Here is an 18,427-nt window from a genome sequence, read left to right as displayed (position 1 = left end):
AAACAAGATCACTCAAAGTTCAGCCGTCAAACTTTCAAAATAAATGACTGCATGAGGTAATTTGTGTCAGTGGGCAGGCATATAGTGTATGCTCTCTGTGTGTGTGTGTGTGTGTGTGTGAGAGTGTGAGAGAGAGAGAGAGAGAGAGAGGGAGTCAGTGAGAAAGAGAGGGAGAGAGCAAGCTCATCAGTGAGGGAGTGCTGGCTGCCATACCCTGAGGGGAGGCAGTGGTGAGAGAGGGAGACGCCAGTACAGGCCATACAAATCCTGCTGCCTTCCCTCCTCCGCCTAACCCTCACCGCCTCGCATGGAACTGCCAACACACTTAGCTTGCGTGTGTGTGTGGATGTATGTGTTTGTTTGCGCCGTGTGTGCGTGCGAAAGTGTCACGGTGGCATTCACTTGGCGGGTTAGCCTTCAGGCTTCACCACCAGACAAGGAGAGGGAGAAAGAGCTTCAACAACAACCTTAAGGCTCTCATATCCCTGCTTACGTCAATAACAAAGTTGTACTCCGTCACAGCTGTAATTGAAGTGGAACTGTACAAGCCCTAGCAAGCCAAAAGCCAATCACTTTGATATCTGTAATAAGCCTAAACATAAGCAAACACGCTCAGATTCTCAAATCCTTCTGTAAAAAATAATACATAAGCATTTCTTTAAGCATGTCTGTTTTCTTTGCCCCCTACCTCTGTCAGGTATTTCGTTTTGGCTGAACCCTGTGTGTTAGGGTACAGGTCTTCATTCTTGGCCGTGAAAAATGTTTACCTGTATCACTCAAACACCTCCGGCTTATCTAAACCGCCTTTGCCTTGCGTGCCTCGCACACAATAATCAGCAGTAGCCACGCTCAGTAGCTCGCTAAGCCTCTTACACCCTTCCCTCAAGATTAGTGCTTGGGAGCGACGACAGATGCGCTCCGTGGTGATAAAAACACACACACACGCAAAGACACACACTCACACAAGCACAAGCCGCCGCACCTGTGTGAACAGATTTGGCGACGGTGAGCCGGCAGTGTGCTTCTCAAAGCTGACACACACACATAGACAGACAGACAGACAGACAGACAGACAGACAGACAGACACACACACACACACACACACACGCAGACTGGTGATGCTGTAATCGTGACACACCTGCAAGGCCTAAAGGTTTGGCACCGTGCCCCTGGCCGAGCCCTGAGGGAAGCACTAGGCAAACAAAAGTTCAACAGCCAGGTGAGGAAACTGATTCAATGGGACAGAAGAACCCGACCAACGACACCTAACGTCAAACAGCCATACTGGACAGCTCAATGCCTCATGAGAAAAAAAGCTGTTTGATACTCTGGCTGAAAGTGGATTTGATATTCATGCTGAGAAAAATTACCGTCAAAGCTGACATGTGTGCCTGTAGGGTCTTCACCATCAAGGTTACAAAGAAAGACAATGCTCCAATGTGCACTCATACACTCTTCCACACAGTTCCATGTATGAAGAGCTGGGTGACAATAAAAATATCGCAATGAAATATCAGCATGCCTAGTAAGGCATTTACACAAGCTTAACTACATAATTGGCCATATAGTCTATGTGGGAAAAAAATTAATAAATAAACAAAACATTAGAAACAAGGGTACAGATTACAAAGTCCTTTATGGCAAATTTGTGATTTGTGTTTTTGGGCTATATAAATGCTCTATAAATAAAACTGACTTGACTTGATGTAACAGCTAAACATTCAATTTAACTGAGCAAAAACAATCAAAAACGTTTGTATTACAAAAATATGAAAGGCGATAATACAATAACAAATACCAGAATACAGCTAGTCTTTTAACACATTGAATTAAATCAATATGTCTTCAAGCTCTGTCTGCAAGCATTGTGCTCTTTGACAAGTAACAACCTTAACCATTGAGGTGAATCCCTGACCACGGCAGTGAACAATCCAGCATCAAGTCAAACTAAAATTATATTTTCTTTGTAGCTTCTCCGACTCTACACATACAGAAAAACAGTGCAGCAGTAACACCAGTATGACAGAAGATTAAATATTCTTACCACTGGAGATGAAATTCGACAACCGGGACAATCACAGATTGGAGGGTGCACCTGTAAGATTCCTTTGGACATAAGAGTCTTGAGACTTTTCCCTGAAAAAACAAACAAGAGAAAACAGTTTTGGTAAATATTCCCGACCATAATCTCAAGCCAGTGAACTCATCTCACCCATGACACAGCATAAGCTTTTATCACCTTGCTTGAGAAGGGGCCCTTTTCTTCATCCCATCATCTCAGCACTTAAACGGTTTCAAGAGAAATCTTCTCAAAAATCATCCAACTAACACAGTTTATATCTGAAGCAGTCCCTGCATACAAACCACTCATCTCTCTACATTTTTGCCATTACGTTTAATTCTACCCATAGCTCTGTGTGGTGAGCCAGAGAGACAGCAGCCTACTGTCATCTGTCTATAGGAATCGGTATATTAAACGATTAGGCTACCATTTTTGACCTGGGGGCGACACCCTCCCCCCACGCATTTTAACGCCTGTCAGTTCTGCCTGAGTAACCGTGTGTGTGTGTGTGTGTGTGTGTGTGTGTGTGTGGTGCGTGCACCATGCATAATTATTGCATAAAAATAATGTGCCATAAATGTCAACATAAAAAAATACCGGAGCAGTATCACCGTATTGATGCTGTCAAGGTTGCTGTAATTACCGAGAAACAAACAACGACATAATGCGTCTAAAGATAAAAGCACCTATACATTTAATATGTAGTTGAAATTTTGAAAACGATCACATTTAACGCTGACTGTGTCGCTGGGTGGTCAAGAAACAAAACGGTAATTTTCAGAATTCTCTCTCAAACCTAACATGCGATGCAAAAAAGTGTACACCCATGCACAAGTGCAGCTGCACTTCACCGAACGATTAAGCTCATAATGAGGGGAAAAACATTATAACTGCCGCACATTCAGTAATCTAAAGGCTAACTTTTTCACCTCAGTCCCGGTGCAGCCTACTCCAGATGCCCCGGTTTGGTGTATGATCGCAGCCCAAACTCTGTGTCAAAGCCTCGGAGGGAGTGTGGAAGATATGCGCCCTTTCTCATCTGTCTCCTTACGCGCTGCCTGCTGTAACCCTTTCACTCCAAAACTCCAATCCGAACCACGAGACTAAGTTTGTACCCAGAATGAGCAGCGTCCAAAAAAAGTGTTTAATTGATGATGAAGTGCCCCTCTCTACCAACAAACCGTGAGGACAGCGAAGGTTGGTCTTACCTTTGTGTCTAATACTCCGTTTCCAATCTTTGGCAGTCTCTCGTCCACTGACAAACTGGAACTCGTTGGGGGTGAGCCACTCGCCCCTGTATTTAATTGAGGGTCCCTTACTACCTTGACACAATTTATTGATATAAAGCAGTGCCTTGTTTTCTCCGCACTCCACCTCGATGCACGGCTCCCCGTTGTCGAAGAAGGGCTGAAAGTCGGGGATGGAGGAGAACCTCTCCAGCATTAAGTCGTCCGTGTGATGGTGGAGGTGCTGGTGATGCAGCGCCGAGTCGTGAAGCCCCAAGTACGCGCGGTGATGGGCGAAAATGTGGTCGTAAGGCGGCGGATGCGGGGTCACCACGGGGATAGCAGCGGCATTTAAAGGGGCCAGGTATTCGGACTGGTTGAACGCGGTCAATGCCATGTCGTCTCCATCCAGCCTCTCCTTTTTGATGGCAGGCATGTTAGTGGGAGACGAGCGCCGGTAACAAGTGAAAAGCTGCTCGCCCGATCCAACTTGAGCGTCCTCTCCGCCTGTGAGTTGGGCTGACCCAGACTTGGAGACGCGCCGCTTAGTTTTACGCAGAGCCCCCGTGTCGCCGTGAGACAGCGGTGTGGTGAAGTTGCCGGATAGATTCCCATTCAGTAGTTTGCAGCTCGCAGCGGCAGCAGCGCTCTCCACCAGCCTCACAGCTCCTACCTCCCACATTTAATCACACTCGCTCTGTTAATACCTGACATGCTGGGTAGACCTGAGCCCCAGACATTATACCTACGGTGATCATTACCAGTCGAAGCTACGCGTCCTGTCTCTTATTTCTTTGCCCTTGGAGAAATTAGAAGTTGGAGTCTTTTGTTTTTTTATATATTCACTGTGTAAAGGCAGAATATTAAATCGGCTGTGCAGCCCTAAAAAACAACGCACATCGATCCAATAATGAGAGTTTACATCTGGTCAAGATACAATGTCACAGCCAATGAAGATAATAAAAAAAGAAATTGATAATAGAGCATTTCTCCTGTTACTCAAACCAATGTGGCATATGGCATTACTCACAAACATAAGCCAAACGTAGCAGGTTTGATATTCTTGAGTAGTAGCCTATGCCTATTTGCGCAACATTTATACAATTGGAAGTTTGGAAAGAGTTGTTTTTAACCCCTGTGTATGTCGTTGAAGTCACGCTGAAGTTCACAGACCTAGACCAAACAAGATTTGCACTCTCCGCCGCTTCTCAACTTGGCCCATTTAAACAGAGGAGGCTCGGCGAGAGCCACGGAGAGGGGGGACTGCGAGGGACGGCGCTTCGGCGCGCAACATGGACGAACCATCATTAGAGCATGAGGAAGTAAACTGTCATTTCCACCCATACAACTGAATCTAAAATTCCCAACAGCTGTGTCTTCATATTTACAATTTACAAAGGCCATACACCCAGTTACTAGTATTTTAAAATCCAACAACACTTGCCTGGAATTAGGTGTTTATCTTTAAATTGTTCCTTCATATGCACAACAAAAAATATTTATTTTAAAGCCCCATAGGCTTTAGGTCTACCTGAATCAGGCTTCTACCTTTTAGTTTTTACATGTGTACAATCCCACCAAAAATAATAACTTTGTCATTTATAATCATCATCGCCAAACACTTACAAATCAGACCTTCACCTTTGAACATACACAGAGAGATGGTCAGGATCTCAGAAGTCACAGGCCAGCAGACCTATGACATCAGTCGCAGGTCCACACACTGGGTGTTTCCTGTTCTTCATGTGTGTCCAAATTCAACCATCTATTTGCACAGTGACACCATCTTGCTCTCTCTCCCCCAGCCAGGGCTAGACTGGTAATCTGGCATACTGGTCATTTGCCTGGTGGGCCAAGCCACACCTTGAGGCCTATATAATTTAAATTATTTATTTATTCATTATTTAAAAAAATAAATTGGCCAACGTCCGGCCCATTAAGCAGGGACAGGAAGCAGCACAGTTCATTTTCTATACTGCCACCAGACTGGCCCAATCACATCTCTTACTGCCCCCCCTCTGTTTCTCGTGTCAGAAGCCGAAGGTTCAGTTAAGAGCCGCGTGACAGTGGAGCAGAGAGAGACAGAGGGACCCTGACAGGGCCGAGGGGCAGAGTGAGCAGTAGCTCAACAGGCAGTTGTAGGGAGGGAGCAGTGAGGTAGGATGCCATGCCATAATGACGATGATTATGGTCACTTCATAATAATGATATAAGATAATCATAATCGCTATATAAAGTGAGACCATCACCTACTGCTGCTCATCACTCAGCGTCTAATAGCGCAGCATAAGCTATTTGGCATTGTTACTGTAGCCAGCATAGTTCCCAAATGAAACTTCGGCTAACTATTCTAATGGCTGACTAGGTGATGTTATTTTGTCCGCATCAGTTGGCTTAACTGCTGTCCATATGCATCATGATCAAATTAATTAAGTTATTAGGCTAAAGGTTCCCTTGATAAAGATGCGACTGTATAGGCTAATATGGTCTGTTATCCAGCACCTGTGGGGCACTGAGCTAAAATGAACTAATACTTATGTATTAATAAAAACATTTTCATTTATAGTAAACAAAGTTGTCCTATATGTTTTTTTTCACCAGCTCTATGCATTGATTGAATAAACAGCTATAATCTCACTCCCAGTATGTTATTGTTGAAATTGTACAGCTTTGTCAGGGAATTCCGACTATTCTGGACCTAATAATAATTTGAAATGATACTTCTAGCAGAGTTTTTTTTCTTAGACAATTACTTGTACAAGTACTTCTACTTGAGTATGAGTTGTGTACTCCATGGCCACGTCTGATCACCAAAGTGTGAATGAGAACCAAGCGGGAAGCTTCCGGTCTACAATATGAAGCGAATGCGGAAGTCCCTGAAACCTGCATTCTATTGAAAATCCAGCAGGGGCGACTCTTCTGGTTGCAAAAAGAAGTCCGGCTCCATTAGAAATAATGGGAAAATGACCCTACTACTCAGCTGAATAATTACCCCAATAAACACTTTCCTGATGAGTTTATGGTCTCAGTCGCTAGTTTCAAGTCTTCTTCAATACAAAATTATGTTCATTTAGTAAATTATGGTCCCATTTATTTTAAAATAGACCATGTATGTTTCAGGGCGGGATTATCTATGATTGACAAGTCGTTACCATAGCGACCTGTCAATCAGGCTAGAGCCGACTTGTACCCTCGGCGCTGTGTAAAATTTAACCAGCGCCGTTGAAAAAGCTTATTAGGTGTTGGCTGTTCACTTTCTCTGGTGAGTACATTTAGTTTTAAGACTGTTGTTCGCTAGACAAAGTTATCAGCCCAGTTAAAATGACAGTTAACGTGAGTTACAGTTGCACCTAGCTAAACAAGCTAGCTTTTTCCGCACACGGCCGTTAGCACCTCCGCATCGTCACTTCCGGGCACTTCCTGGTTGCAAAAACTTGACATGGCGGCGCCCTATCGGCCAAACTCGAGGCTTCAAAACGGCAGTCCACAAACCAACGGGTGACGTGACGATGACTACGTCCATTTCTTATATACAGTCTATGATGAGTACACTGATCCACTTGCACTGGTACACCTATCCACGGCATTTAAAACTCAGTATTATGGTGGTTTGGGGGAATATTGCTTTTGGTACACATATTTAAAGGGACTGCACAAATGGTGTATTGGTGAGGGGTGTCCGACTAAGCGTGCCCAGACTGATTTTTTTGTACCAGCCCAGCCCTGCCCCAAGCTTATACTCACCTGCTGCGGCCACTTCAGTGAGCAACTGCAAAAAACTGTTCAACAGTGTGTACAGAACCGTCTGTGTTGAACTCCTCAAAAGTGTTTCACATAGTTAAACACCACAAAGTTAAAAAAAAACTGGCATATTTGGGGATTCTTTTATTTATTAGAAATACTAATGAGCACCGTGAAAACTGTTGATAACCAAGTGTAATAGGTATTAACCCTATCATGTTTCTAATTACAAGAACAGCATAAGTAAGTGTGGTGTTTTACAAAAAGGGAGAAGTTGAACTTTAAAATGGGAAAATAGTTGGTTGGTGGAGATGTGCTTTTGACTATTATGACCTGGGTGTGGGAGTTATTTTCTTGGTGTCTTATGATCAACAGTGTAGGTTAACCTTAATGAAAGTACTTTGGTTAATTAACAAGGTAAACAATTATACTAACCAAAACCTAACCTAACCTTTATCAGTGTTCTTTGACTTTGGGTTGCAAGCAGGTGTAGAACATTTCAAAAGAACAGCTTCTAAGATTTGTACAACTGTTGTTGCAAGCTTGTTGCTTTAACTGAAGTAAAACTTCAGCCTGGAACCACATTTTTTGAAAGCCCTTTTCTTTCCCCTCCGTCTTTTAGGGCATGTTCCCCTGAGCTCCTGGAGTTAGTGAGCAGGACCACATCTGACCCCCATCAGTAAAGAACCACCCAGGTGGATCCACCACCAACACATGGGATTGCCATTCCAGCAGCAGAGGTGGGGTCCAAAGCGCAAAGTGTGTCAGGGGCCTATAAATCAGGCCAAACTGCCTCTGACACACACAGGAAGGAGGCACGCCACACCGCAGGCGGAAGCGGTGCACGGGAAGACCAGAGACCACAGCCTGGCCAGAACCAGTATAATGCCTACAGCCAGGACCAGGGAGGCAAACACACAGCAGACATTTACAAAAACACATGCCAGCTAGCCCGCCAAAGACGATGACGGACCGTAGATTGACATTTTTCCTTTTGGAAACGAGGATTTGTGATGTCTGAAGGGAATGTAATGGAATTGGTGGGTTTATGGATCAGTAAGAGACCAACACAGACTCCACACTCGCAACTAAAGACGGAAAAAAGGTGAATTGAAATCATCAAAACCTTTTACCTTTACAGGGAACACAGTCTAAAAAAAAAAAGAAATCGAAAGGCAACATTTTTCAACTAAACAATGTCACTTCCCACATGTTGGTGAGTATACTGAGCAGCACCAGTGACATAAATCAGGAGCTGCTGACATTTATAGCGAATGTTTACAAAGCCGTTTCTAGGAAGTGGAACACTACATTTCAGAAGAGAAGCTCTTTGATTATCTCTTTATCAAACCAGCCTTCACCACATCGCAAATGTCTCAATGGAAACCTCGTCGATGTGTGCGTTGGCGCAGGAGGTTGCACCATCGGGAGAGCCCTGATGAAACCAGTCATAAAGGGGACACCCATGCCCACTCGTACACCCACTCCCTGTCCCTGATGGTGACTCATTCTCGATGGCTCATCACGGAGGGGTTCCCCAAACTTGTACAGTGACGACACTTCAACTTTCACTTCTTCTAAAATTGATTCAGTGTTAACTGAGTCAATTTTTCCATCAGCCTTTGTGTCTTTTTCATAAAAAAGTTTGATGTGATGGTGAAGCCTTGTTTAACCTTTCTACCTCCATTAACCTTTTCTTACTTCTTGCCTCTGTTACTACAGTGCGGCACAGTGTGAGTCCCGTGTATCTTATAAGACAAATGATCAGAAAAACCCACCTGCTCTTACACCCCATGAATTTACAATGAAATAGGAAATCCCAATATGAGTAGGCCTGCACATAACTATATTACAGTAAAACAGGTATCTCGCAATGTCAATAGAGAGTTACTTCTGCTTACATTGCTCGTGTGTTCTCACATAAGCAACTGAACGTTTTTAATTCTAGTCCAAGACTGTAGATACATTTTAGACCAATTTGGAGTGGATAAATAACCTTGCAAGCATAGATTCTGATCATCTACATGCAGTATCTCACAAAAGTGAGTACACCCCTCACATTTTTGTAAATGTTTGATTATATCTTTTCATGTGACAACACTGAAGAAATGACACTTTGCTACAATACTGCTGGTATAACAGTGTAAATTTACTGTCCCCTCAAAATAACACATCACACAGTCATCAATGTCTAAACCGCTGACAATAAAACGTGAGCACACAAGTGTAAGTACACACACTAAGTACACACGTTATACAAGCTGTACACTCACTACTTTACATTGCAGCAAAGTGTCATTTCTTCAGTGTTGTCACATGAAAAGATACAATCAAATATTTACATAAATGTGAGGGATGTACTCCCTTTTGTGAGATACTGTAGTCTTCGTTTTGTAATATTTACAAAAAAGAACAAGAAAACCAATCTATCAAGGAATACAACAAAATTCATCCTTTCTGATGACTGAGTTTGACTTTTTAGGTGCGACAAATCAGTATTGATACACATTATAACCCAGTCAAACCCAATATTATGTTACACTAATGTCATGTCATTCAGATGTTACATTGTCACCAATATCACAACATGTTGAGGAATTTCTTCTATATCTCCAGACACTGACACTGTTCTTTCTTTCCTTTTTGACAGTTTATGGCTGTATGAATTCTGAATAAAATGGTGTTCATGTTGCTGTAAGTGTATTAATAAATGCTAGAGCTGTTTCACTTTGGCACACACATTTTCATCTCATAAAACTCAGTGAAACTGAAAAACAGTCCAAATGCAGTGAATAATAATAACACATGATTCATTCCTGCTATCTTACATGTAGAGACGTGTCTTGCAATTTAATGCAAATTGTCTGTATCAGTATCATGCATCAGCATTGTCATGGGCAAACTATGACTAACTATGGTAATCGCAAGTAATGATTATTTTCATAATTGATTAATATGTAGATTATTATTTGTGATGAGTGGATGTGACCAACAGTCTAAAGATATTTGACTTACAGTGATATAAAACAGAGAAAAGTTGCAAATCCTTCCAACCTGTGAATGTTTGGCATTTTCATTGATAAATTACTTAAACATGACTTGACAGTATGGGATTATGTGTTACTATAGCCATGCTTTCACTAGTTTTGAAAACAAAGATTAAAAAAAGGACTGAAGTTCAATATATAAACTAAAAATTCGCACCAACTCACTCCTGTTCAGTATTCAGTCTGTTAACTAAAAAGGATGTTTACTGATAATGTCCTGGATGGTTACTTTGCCATGTAATTAGCCTGAAATTCTGTCCATTCTAAAAAATGCATTGCACGTCCTTTCCTTTCCGCTCATCGTCCGACGGCAACCCCCCTAAAGAGGCCCCCGCCTCTGCGCCGTTGTTGGCAGCGGCCCCGGAGCCGCAGCGCTGCCGGCGGGGGAGAGAGGTAATAAATAACCCGGGGAGAGGAGCGGAGACCGCCGGGCGGTGCACAGTCTGACCTGACAAATACTCGCTGGAAAACCATCAGAGAGCGAGAGCCCACCCCTAGCGCTTGGAGCCAGCCTTTCAGACATGAGCTGCAAAATATATAGGCCTGCCCCTGCTGGAAAAAAAGAAAGGAAGACAGACAGAAGCGTCCCCCCCCCCCCACACACACATCCACACCAGACACCGCCGAGACACAAGGAGAGTAATTAACTATTTAAAGCAGAGTATGAATTTCTTTAGAAAGCCTATGCAGTTAGACATATGTCTTCTCCATTTCCCCCTCTGAAATATAAGAGACAAACACACTGGAGAGAGTTAAAGAGAAATAAAGTAAATGAACTTTTGCTTGAGGTGTTTAGCCAAATATTTTAGATTGAACCCAGTTAGTGTAAATCTTGTCCAGGAGTTCTGTAAACTTGTGTAAAACATGACTTTTCTGGAGACTAGAAAACATCCAAACATGTTTTGTGCATTTGCTCGTGTGCTCCTTGATTCAGATTCTCACTCCAAAACCAATGCCCAGCTCACCCCAAATGATTGTCTCACCTACCTCCAGCAGTATCAAATCACGTCCTTCGGTTCAGTTAAAAGATTATTAGTCACTGACTTTTTTCCTAGCCCTTGCATGTCAGAAAGTGAATGCATCAACATTCAAATGCTATTCAAGGTGGGGAAGGCAGCACCCTCTAACAGCATTGATTTAGACTGTCTTCATTTATATTTAGTCTGTTGCTAGTCCGAGAAGTCACATTCAGTTCAGCCCAAGACTAGCCTATAAAAGTACTGCACACAGGGTCAATTTTTCTGACAGAGGTAACAGATTATGATTGTTTGGCTTTCACTGTAGGCTTTTACCAAGGAAGTAAGGTACTGTGAATTACATCTGAGCTAAAAACTGGTTGGGGTCAGTGACAATGGTGATTCAGCGGTCAGCTCACTTAAGATTTGTTGATGAAAGACTCGTTTTTACATGTACCGAACAACTCAAGGTATCTGTCTCCGAGATTTCTATCACCACCCCAACACAATGGTTAGAAATGGAATTAAATTTTGTGATGCTAACAGCATCTAAATATTACACTGTAAAAAAAAAAATCATCTCTTTTCAATAGTGTCCCTGTTGATAATCCAAGGAACACGTTGTCAACAAGTTTCACACAACCATTTCTAAGCAGTTTCAATGAAAACTGCTGTCATCCAGACTAACTGGATACTGTTTCTAGAACGAATAATCAATGTTGGATTTTTGAAAATATAATTTTCAGTGCAATGAGAACATCAAACAAAATCCATTCACTTCCATTGTATTGGTAGTAACGAATCTTGGGGTTACATACCACAATGCACATAACCTTGGGTTGGTCACTGGTGAGGTACAGGATGGTTCTTTCTCTGCTCTATAGGAAATATTTCATTGTTTAAAATCCCAAATATGCTGTACCATCAATTTTTATATAATAGCAACGGCCATAACTTTTAGGCATGCATCAAGAGGGTGTTTTTCACTTCCTGTCTCAAAAACTAATGCAAGGAAATGTACTGTTATGAAGAGAGGAACAAAATATGGAATGATCTGCCATCGAACATTACACATTTAAGATGTAAGATTGTTTTTAAAAAGACTTGAAAGAAATACAGAACACCAGCCCCTTTCCAAACAGGTATGTTACATAATATCTGACTATATGATCATTAATGAGGAACCTTGCAATTTTCATTTTATTTCATCAGTTACTGTTTTAGTGTTACCACTATTAATTTGAGCTGTAACTTTTATTTTACTGTTTTGATATAATGGGTAGTTTTTTGTCATTGTTGCTGTCATGAACAGTTTTATTGTTGTTGATTCATTCTTTTTGTCTTTTTTTTTTTCCATTTGGTTGTTTTACGTTATGATATAATGTTTAATTGTGTGGACCCCAGGAAGAGTATTTGCTACCGTGGACGTGGCTATTAGGATCCAAATAAATAAATACAAAAAAGTATTTTTTTTGTAATTTGGGCGAATTGACCCTTTAATGAGAATATAGGTATAGATAATGGTAGGCTGCAGCTCTTTCACCACACCCTGGGTTTCTTTCTATCAGCTCACAGCAACTACAATAGGGCATGAGTGTGTTTACAGCAAATACGTTACGGTTGATGTAATGTCATGATGAAGATGTTGCATTGTTTTACCATTTCATCTTTCTCCAGCAATAGGCAACGTCTCTTGCTTCAGGTCAACCTTCTGTTGTAGTCAACTTCTCTGTAGGTCTATTAGCTCCTTGAAACTCGTGCTACCTTCTGCAGACTCATTCTCATTTTATCTAGATATGAAACTTCTCAAGGGTCCTGGAGGGAGTTTAGCTCTCCTAAGTTGGAATTTGTGGAATTTAATATCAGAAAATGTTTCGGGGGATCTAGTCTCTGTGCTTTGAGTGTGCTGTGTTTGCAGACATGGAGAACGATCATACATTAGAAGGGGAAAAATGCGGATCAGAGTGCTGAATTTCTGACAAGAGTCTTTGGAAAGAACTAAATTTGGCATATCAATACCCTCCATCTGGTTGTAGTGCTAAACACCGCATCATATTTCAAAACTTTTTACTCTCAGTATGTGTCTCTTAATTGCTCACCAGGCGGTGTTTTTGGCCACTGTGTGCAATCCCTCAACACCAGCACCCGCACTAGCCTTTTTTCCAATAAGATATAAGTTAAATTTCCCCTTCGTTTTGGGTTTCAAAACATTTTTAGCAGTGTATGGCCCTGTTAGCAAGGAGAGACCTCGGTGCTATTTTTGTGGTATAACCTAGGCCTTAGGCTAAATCTTCACACAAACACTCATCCAAAAATTCCCTTAAAATCAGTTTTAAAAAGTGCACTGTGTGGGACCAACAGAGTCCCGCAACTCCAGAAATTCGGAGTTGGCAAGCAGGCAAAGTAACATTAGACCCTGGGGGGGGTGGGGTGGGGGGGGTTTATGCTGTCGTGCCGGCGCCCTTGGCCTCCCCCAGCGGATCTGGGGGGTCAGGCGGCTGTCTGTGATCCCACACAGCGGCTCTTCCACATGGGATTTATTTTCTTGCTGGATGGGCAGGCAGGCAGCCCAAGAGGATTCTGATTTTAGACCAGCGTCTGTAGCTGTCAACGCCAGCCGACAGAGGCGAGCGGACACCCGACCCCGAGTATCCTCCCTCAACACTCCCCTTTGGACTCCCTCCCCTCCTCTTTCTATTCCCTGTTCGCACACAGCACATGAACAGCGTGCACACACACACACTCACACACACAGAAAATAATGATTTCACAGCCGCTCTTTCCATCTAAATAAAACTTTCACTCATAATGATGAGGCTAGAAATTATAAAATCAAAAATTCGACATGATTGTTTATTCAGTTTTCATTTCAGGAGTCCTTATCTTTGATTATAAAGCTTGGTGGTGAACTCAGAGCTTCAACGAGCAATGAGCCAGGTCTATCTAGCAAAAAATGCACAGCGTCTCCCCTTCCTCCCCAGCGCCGTTAATAATTTGTGCAGTAAAAGATAGCGTGCCTCTCAGAGTTTGTGGGAGTTATTGGCACAGTATTCCCGACCATATTTGTGCGAGGCAGTGATAGGAACATAAATTATTTCTTATCTCTTCCACAATCCATTTTTCAAAGGGCTCACTCTGTGTTTGAAGGGTAGCAGTGCCAGCAGCCAAAGCCCAGATAGTAGGCTACATTAGCCTTCAAGAGATCCGACTTAATGATTTCAAACAATACAATAAGAACAGAACTCATTGATATGGGCACTGCCGCATACGACCATAATTTAATAGCAAATTAGGCAGCTGGAATCCAACAAAAGATCAAATCAATGGCCAGCATGACCACCGCTACAAAGGCAGACATTGTTGTGAGGTTATTTAGTTAAATGCTTGGCAATATAATTCAGGATCTAAGTGGAACGGACTTCAATGTTAAATGATATTTGAGAGAGTTTACAAAATTTAGTGGTATACCAAAGTAGACACAGTGTGTACCAAACTTGTTGAAGTTGAAAAAATATGACTAACAAGTTGTTTTAGGTGGTAACAAAAAACCTTTTAAATTAGCCGTGTTCTGACCAATGAACTGCAAAATGATCACTTACTATGAATTGTTTGTAGCCACCTATCTACTCTGAAATAAAGACATTCTTTAAGCACACTGATACCTATAGAGAACTGCGAAAGATTCAGCCCTGTGAATTGTGCGGCGCTGAAAGCACAAGCAAAGTCCTTGTAAATCACATGAGCCACTTTTCTGTAACGAGGCCCCTTTGGTGCTTACCAGAGGTCAAGAGTGTTTCTCTTCTGCTGAAAACGTGCTAAAAGAAACACAAGAAAAGTTTTGAGGGGAAATTGAAAAAGTTGCATAATGACTTGGCCCGGCCTGCCCTGTGAACACTGTTCTGGATCTGGACATTTAAACCGCATTATTTTTTGGAAACCCTTACAAAGGGTGTCAGCTATCACTCGCAGCAATTTAGACATATTCTTACAGCTCAGGCCGATCTGCAGAGACAAAAAATGACAAATGATAAATATCAAACCCTCCTCTGCAAAGCATTAATGTCTGCTTGCAAAGAATAAACCCTGGCTCTCCCAGCCACTATTGATTTTTTTTCCCTGTGTGATGTGAAACCAGCAATCAGCACTGCGGTTCGAAATAGCCCTGAAACTGGAGCCGAGACGTCGATGAGTCGCCAACACATTTCAATTAGCAGGCCGCCCTGGCCGATCTCTCCCCCGGGGCACAAAGCACAGAGGGTCGAGCACGCTCAGCCCAAGTCCACATATGGTCTTGTGTTGGCTCAAATGAATCTGATAAGACACTGAGGGAGAATTTATCCACGCCATAGCCAACTATTTGTCTATTCTAGATGTTGTCCATTAAGTCAAAACAACCTCAGCCTCTGAAAGCCTCCAAAGAGTGTGGTTTGTTTGACACATGCTGTTTCCGGGTTAGGGTTAGACAGAGCAGCGGGACAAGACTTCATTGCAGTAGAGTGATCCAGTAGCTGCTCACGTCACATGATTATGAAACATAAAATAGTGGTCTGTCAACTGTTCAACTTTTATCTACTTGAACAGCGCATGCAGAAAATGGTTTTCATTTATAGTGTGCCCATGGCAATACTATCTAATGCCTAGAGGAGGGTTGACTATTCACAGCCTAATATTGTGTGGACTTTCAGTGTCAGCTACTTTTATTAAAAATTTATATTTGCTTCTTCTCAAGTTTTTATGATGAAGTTAATTTATTTTTTGACATACGTGTACTGAGTATAAGGATGTCTAGCATTTGCAGTCCTGAATTTAGCTAGTTAAGTTTAAAAGGATAGTTTGATAGTATACCATCAAATTACATGCATGGGCTTCACCCAAATACATATCTGTTGTTTGAAGATTTGGAAAAGGTAAATAAGTTTAAGGATTTCTGCTGAAAAGGTTAAAAAAAAAATTATTTTTATTTTTGCACAATATTTAACGAGTCAAAATGTTTTTACTTCTCATTCTAGTCCACATTTAGTGATGAAGTAGTTATAATTAGGCTGCTTTGATCAGCTTTTTACCAATAATAGTATTGTTATGTGTGGTTTCATTGTTGTCCAGCTGTCAGAAAATCAACATTAGGAAGACATATCATTATATTAAAGAAAACGCTCAGACTGTTTTAAAATAACTTGGACTGGTTGTTTAATATCAATGCCTCTTTGGTACTGATATGTACTGAAATGTGTCTACAGCACAGAGTGGCAAAAAACGGTTAAGTACTGAAAGTTGGTATGGGATATGTGGTTTAAATAAGAATTTTGACAATTTTAGACCATTTTTTTTAAAGGCAAAATTCTTGTGGGGTTGTAGAAAAACATGGATTTCTCAAAGTAAGATATTGGACAATATATCTGTAGTAGTATCGAAAAAGTCCTAAAAGTAACTCAAAGATAACTGGATAAAAAATGTTTTGTGTGCGTTTGTCTTGCTCAATCTCTCTCACTCGTAGCAATGCTGTTTCATTCTCTGACAGCTCTCATCAACAACAGCAGACTGGTGCTGGCATTGTGTGTGCATGCATGCGTGTTTGGGTGTGCGTACGTGCTGTACATTCTCCACTGAGGGGCCAGGGGGTTACGGCGGAGTCATGGGGCCACAGCGACAACTCGCTGCCCCCCTTCCTCAGACTCCAACCCCCCCCGCACAGTACCCCTCTGGCCTTTTGCTCCTCGCCTGGCTGGCAGCCCTGCATCAGGCAGACACACCACAGGCTCTGCCCCCCCCCACCAACACACACACACACACACACACACACACACTACACTCGCTCCACCACCCCCCGCTCTGGGCCGATCGATACAGCTCTTCGCCTTTCATCTGACCAGAGCTTTGGAGGAGCCGCACTTCCTGAAGAAAACCCAATACAGCACTCCCTCTCAGGGTAGCTTATTCTCTGTGTGTGTAAATGTGTGTGTTTGCATGTGTGTCTGTGTGTGTATATATGATGTATGTCTACATGTTCGTGTGTTTGTGAATGAGAATGTGTGGGTGTGAGAGACAGAGAAAGAAAGGTTTCATGTGAATTGGCAAATGCTGTGATAAATCAATTAGAAGAGACAGACAGATAAAGGGTTTGTTAATTGGAAAGACACACGACTAAAATATATACACAAGCATGAAGTGATAGTGTTAGAGTGAGAGGAGTGTTAATTTTTTTGAGAGTTTCTTTGCCCATTTTGACTGGGATGCTCTGTATCCATGCTCATTTTGTGTATCAATTTTTCGCTGCCGTTAATGTTATCGAAATATGAGTATGTTAAAGCTCCAGTGGGTGAATTAAGTTGTACCTGGGCTGACACTCCAGCCTGTGAGAGGAAAGATCAGTCTTAGTGGAAGATCCTCATAAATACTTCAAAAGCAGAAGAGGCAACATTCATTTCTCTCTCCCGCAATTCCTCCTCTGCTTATCCGACAGCTTCCTGTGTTGTTTGAGGATTGTAAGTCTTAACTCTATCTCTCTCTTCTCTGCTTATCCTACAGATCTCTGTGTTGTTTGTAGACAGGGAATCCTAACTTCCTGTGTGGAAGAGGGAGAGACTGAACCTCCTCACTCAGCACCCAGGTGTTAAACAAGAGAGGCTGCACAGGTCACGTAGAGGTCAGGTGAAAACACCGCCTCCCAGGAGGAAAACATACCACATGTGGAAAACTGTTTAGTACGGCTGGTACTATTTTACAAAAAGACATTTCATTAGAGAGCTTTTCATGGGATCAGATAAATTGTATCCAGCCTGAATGGGGACCTACACATCCTTCTGATTCTGAAAAATAAACCCCAACTCTGACAATATGATTCAAATGGGACCCAAATCTACAAGAACTGGTATCAAACTGGACTTTAGTTTGGGTCTTACTTCAGGTCTTAAAAGAAAAGATTAAACACTCACCGCTTGTACAGCCCTTGTGTCTTTTATCTTCTCCATATCCTTCTCTAAACAGTAGTTGGAACAATCCCTGCAGAAAAATAAATATCCATGTCAACCAGCAACATTCACAATTTTCCAGAGCTTAGTTTATTTCTGTACTACAAGACATTTTTACTCTTTGAAAAGAAGGGTTTATATTCTTCTCTGGCACATGACAAAGGCTTTACAGTGTGTGTAATTAAAAAGTATAGTAAACTTTAATTGGAATGGCTTGCATCAGCAATACAGTGTTTACATGGCCTTCTGTGTCAGAAATCTCACTGACCAAAATAAAACTAACCAGACTATGTCTTTAAAGCTGGGGTAGACAAGGTTGGAGAAACTAGCAAGAGACAGCTAGTTTTTAAGGTATCCAACCCCAAAAAACCACACTCCCTTCAAGCCACCCTCCCAAAAGACATTTTCATGTGCAATAAGTGCACG

The 18,427-nt window shown here is 42.0% G+C and overlaps 1 protein-coding gene and 1 long non-coding RNA gene across 10 annotated transcripts in view; one reads left to right on the top strand and one right to left on the bottom strand.

Annotated features, from left to right (window-relative positions):
• samd11 (sterile alpha motif domain containing 11) overlaps positions 1 to 18,427 on the bottom strand; it is a 96,610-nt gene that overhangs the window by 47,932 nt on the left and 30,251 nt on the right. For 5 of the 9 annotated variants that reach the window (XM_046057061.1, XM_046057060.1, XM_046057059.1 and 2 more), the window contains 2 exons: positions 17,966 to 18,032; positions 2,046 to 2,137 (listed from right to left, as the gene is read on the bottom strand). In XM_046057061.1, coding sequence (XP_045913017.1) covers positions 2,046 to 2,117 — 72 coding nt within the window. In that variant the 5' untranslated portion in view covers positions 2,118 to 2,137; positions 17,966 to 18,032. Of the gene's footprint in view, positions 1 to 2,045; positions 2,138 to 3,271; positions 4,617 to 4,915; positions 4,950 to 7,033; positions 7,089 to 17,965; positions 18,033 to 18,427 lie in introns of those variants that run through there. The other 4 variants (XM_046057055.1, XM_046057056.1, XM_046057063.1 and 1 more) reach the window with 3 other exon arrangements.
• On the top strand, positions 6,452 to 9,771 carry LOC123975522. Its single transcript, XR_006826077.1, has 2 exons — positions 6,452 to 6,551; positions 7,653 to 9,771. It is a non-coding gene; the product is annotated as an uncharacterized LOC123975522 (long non-coding RNA).

The sequence above is a fragment of the Micropterus dolomieu genome, linkage group LG08, assembly GCF_021292245.1.
Source record: "Micropterus dolomieu isolate WLL.071019.BEF.003 ecotype Adirondacks linkage group LG08, ASM2129224v1, whole genome shotgun sequence".
Classification (NCBI taxonomy): domain Eukaryota; kingdom Metazoa; phylum Chordata; class Actinopteri; order Centrarchiformes; family Centrarchidae; genus Micropterus; species Micropterus dolomieu.
The sequence above is the reverse complement of the archived record's forward strand: the minus strand, read 5'-3'. Positions and strand labels throughout refer to the sequence as shown.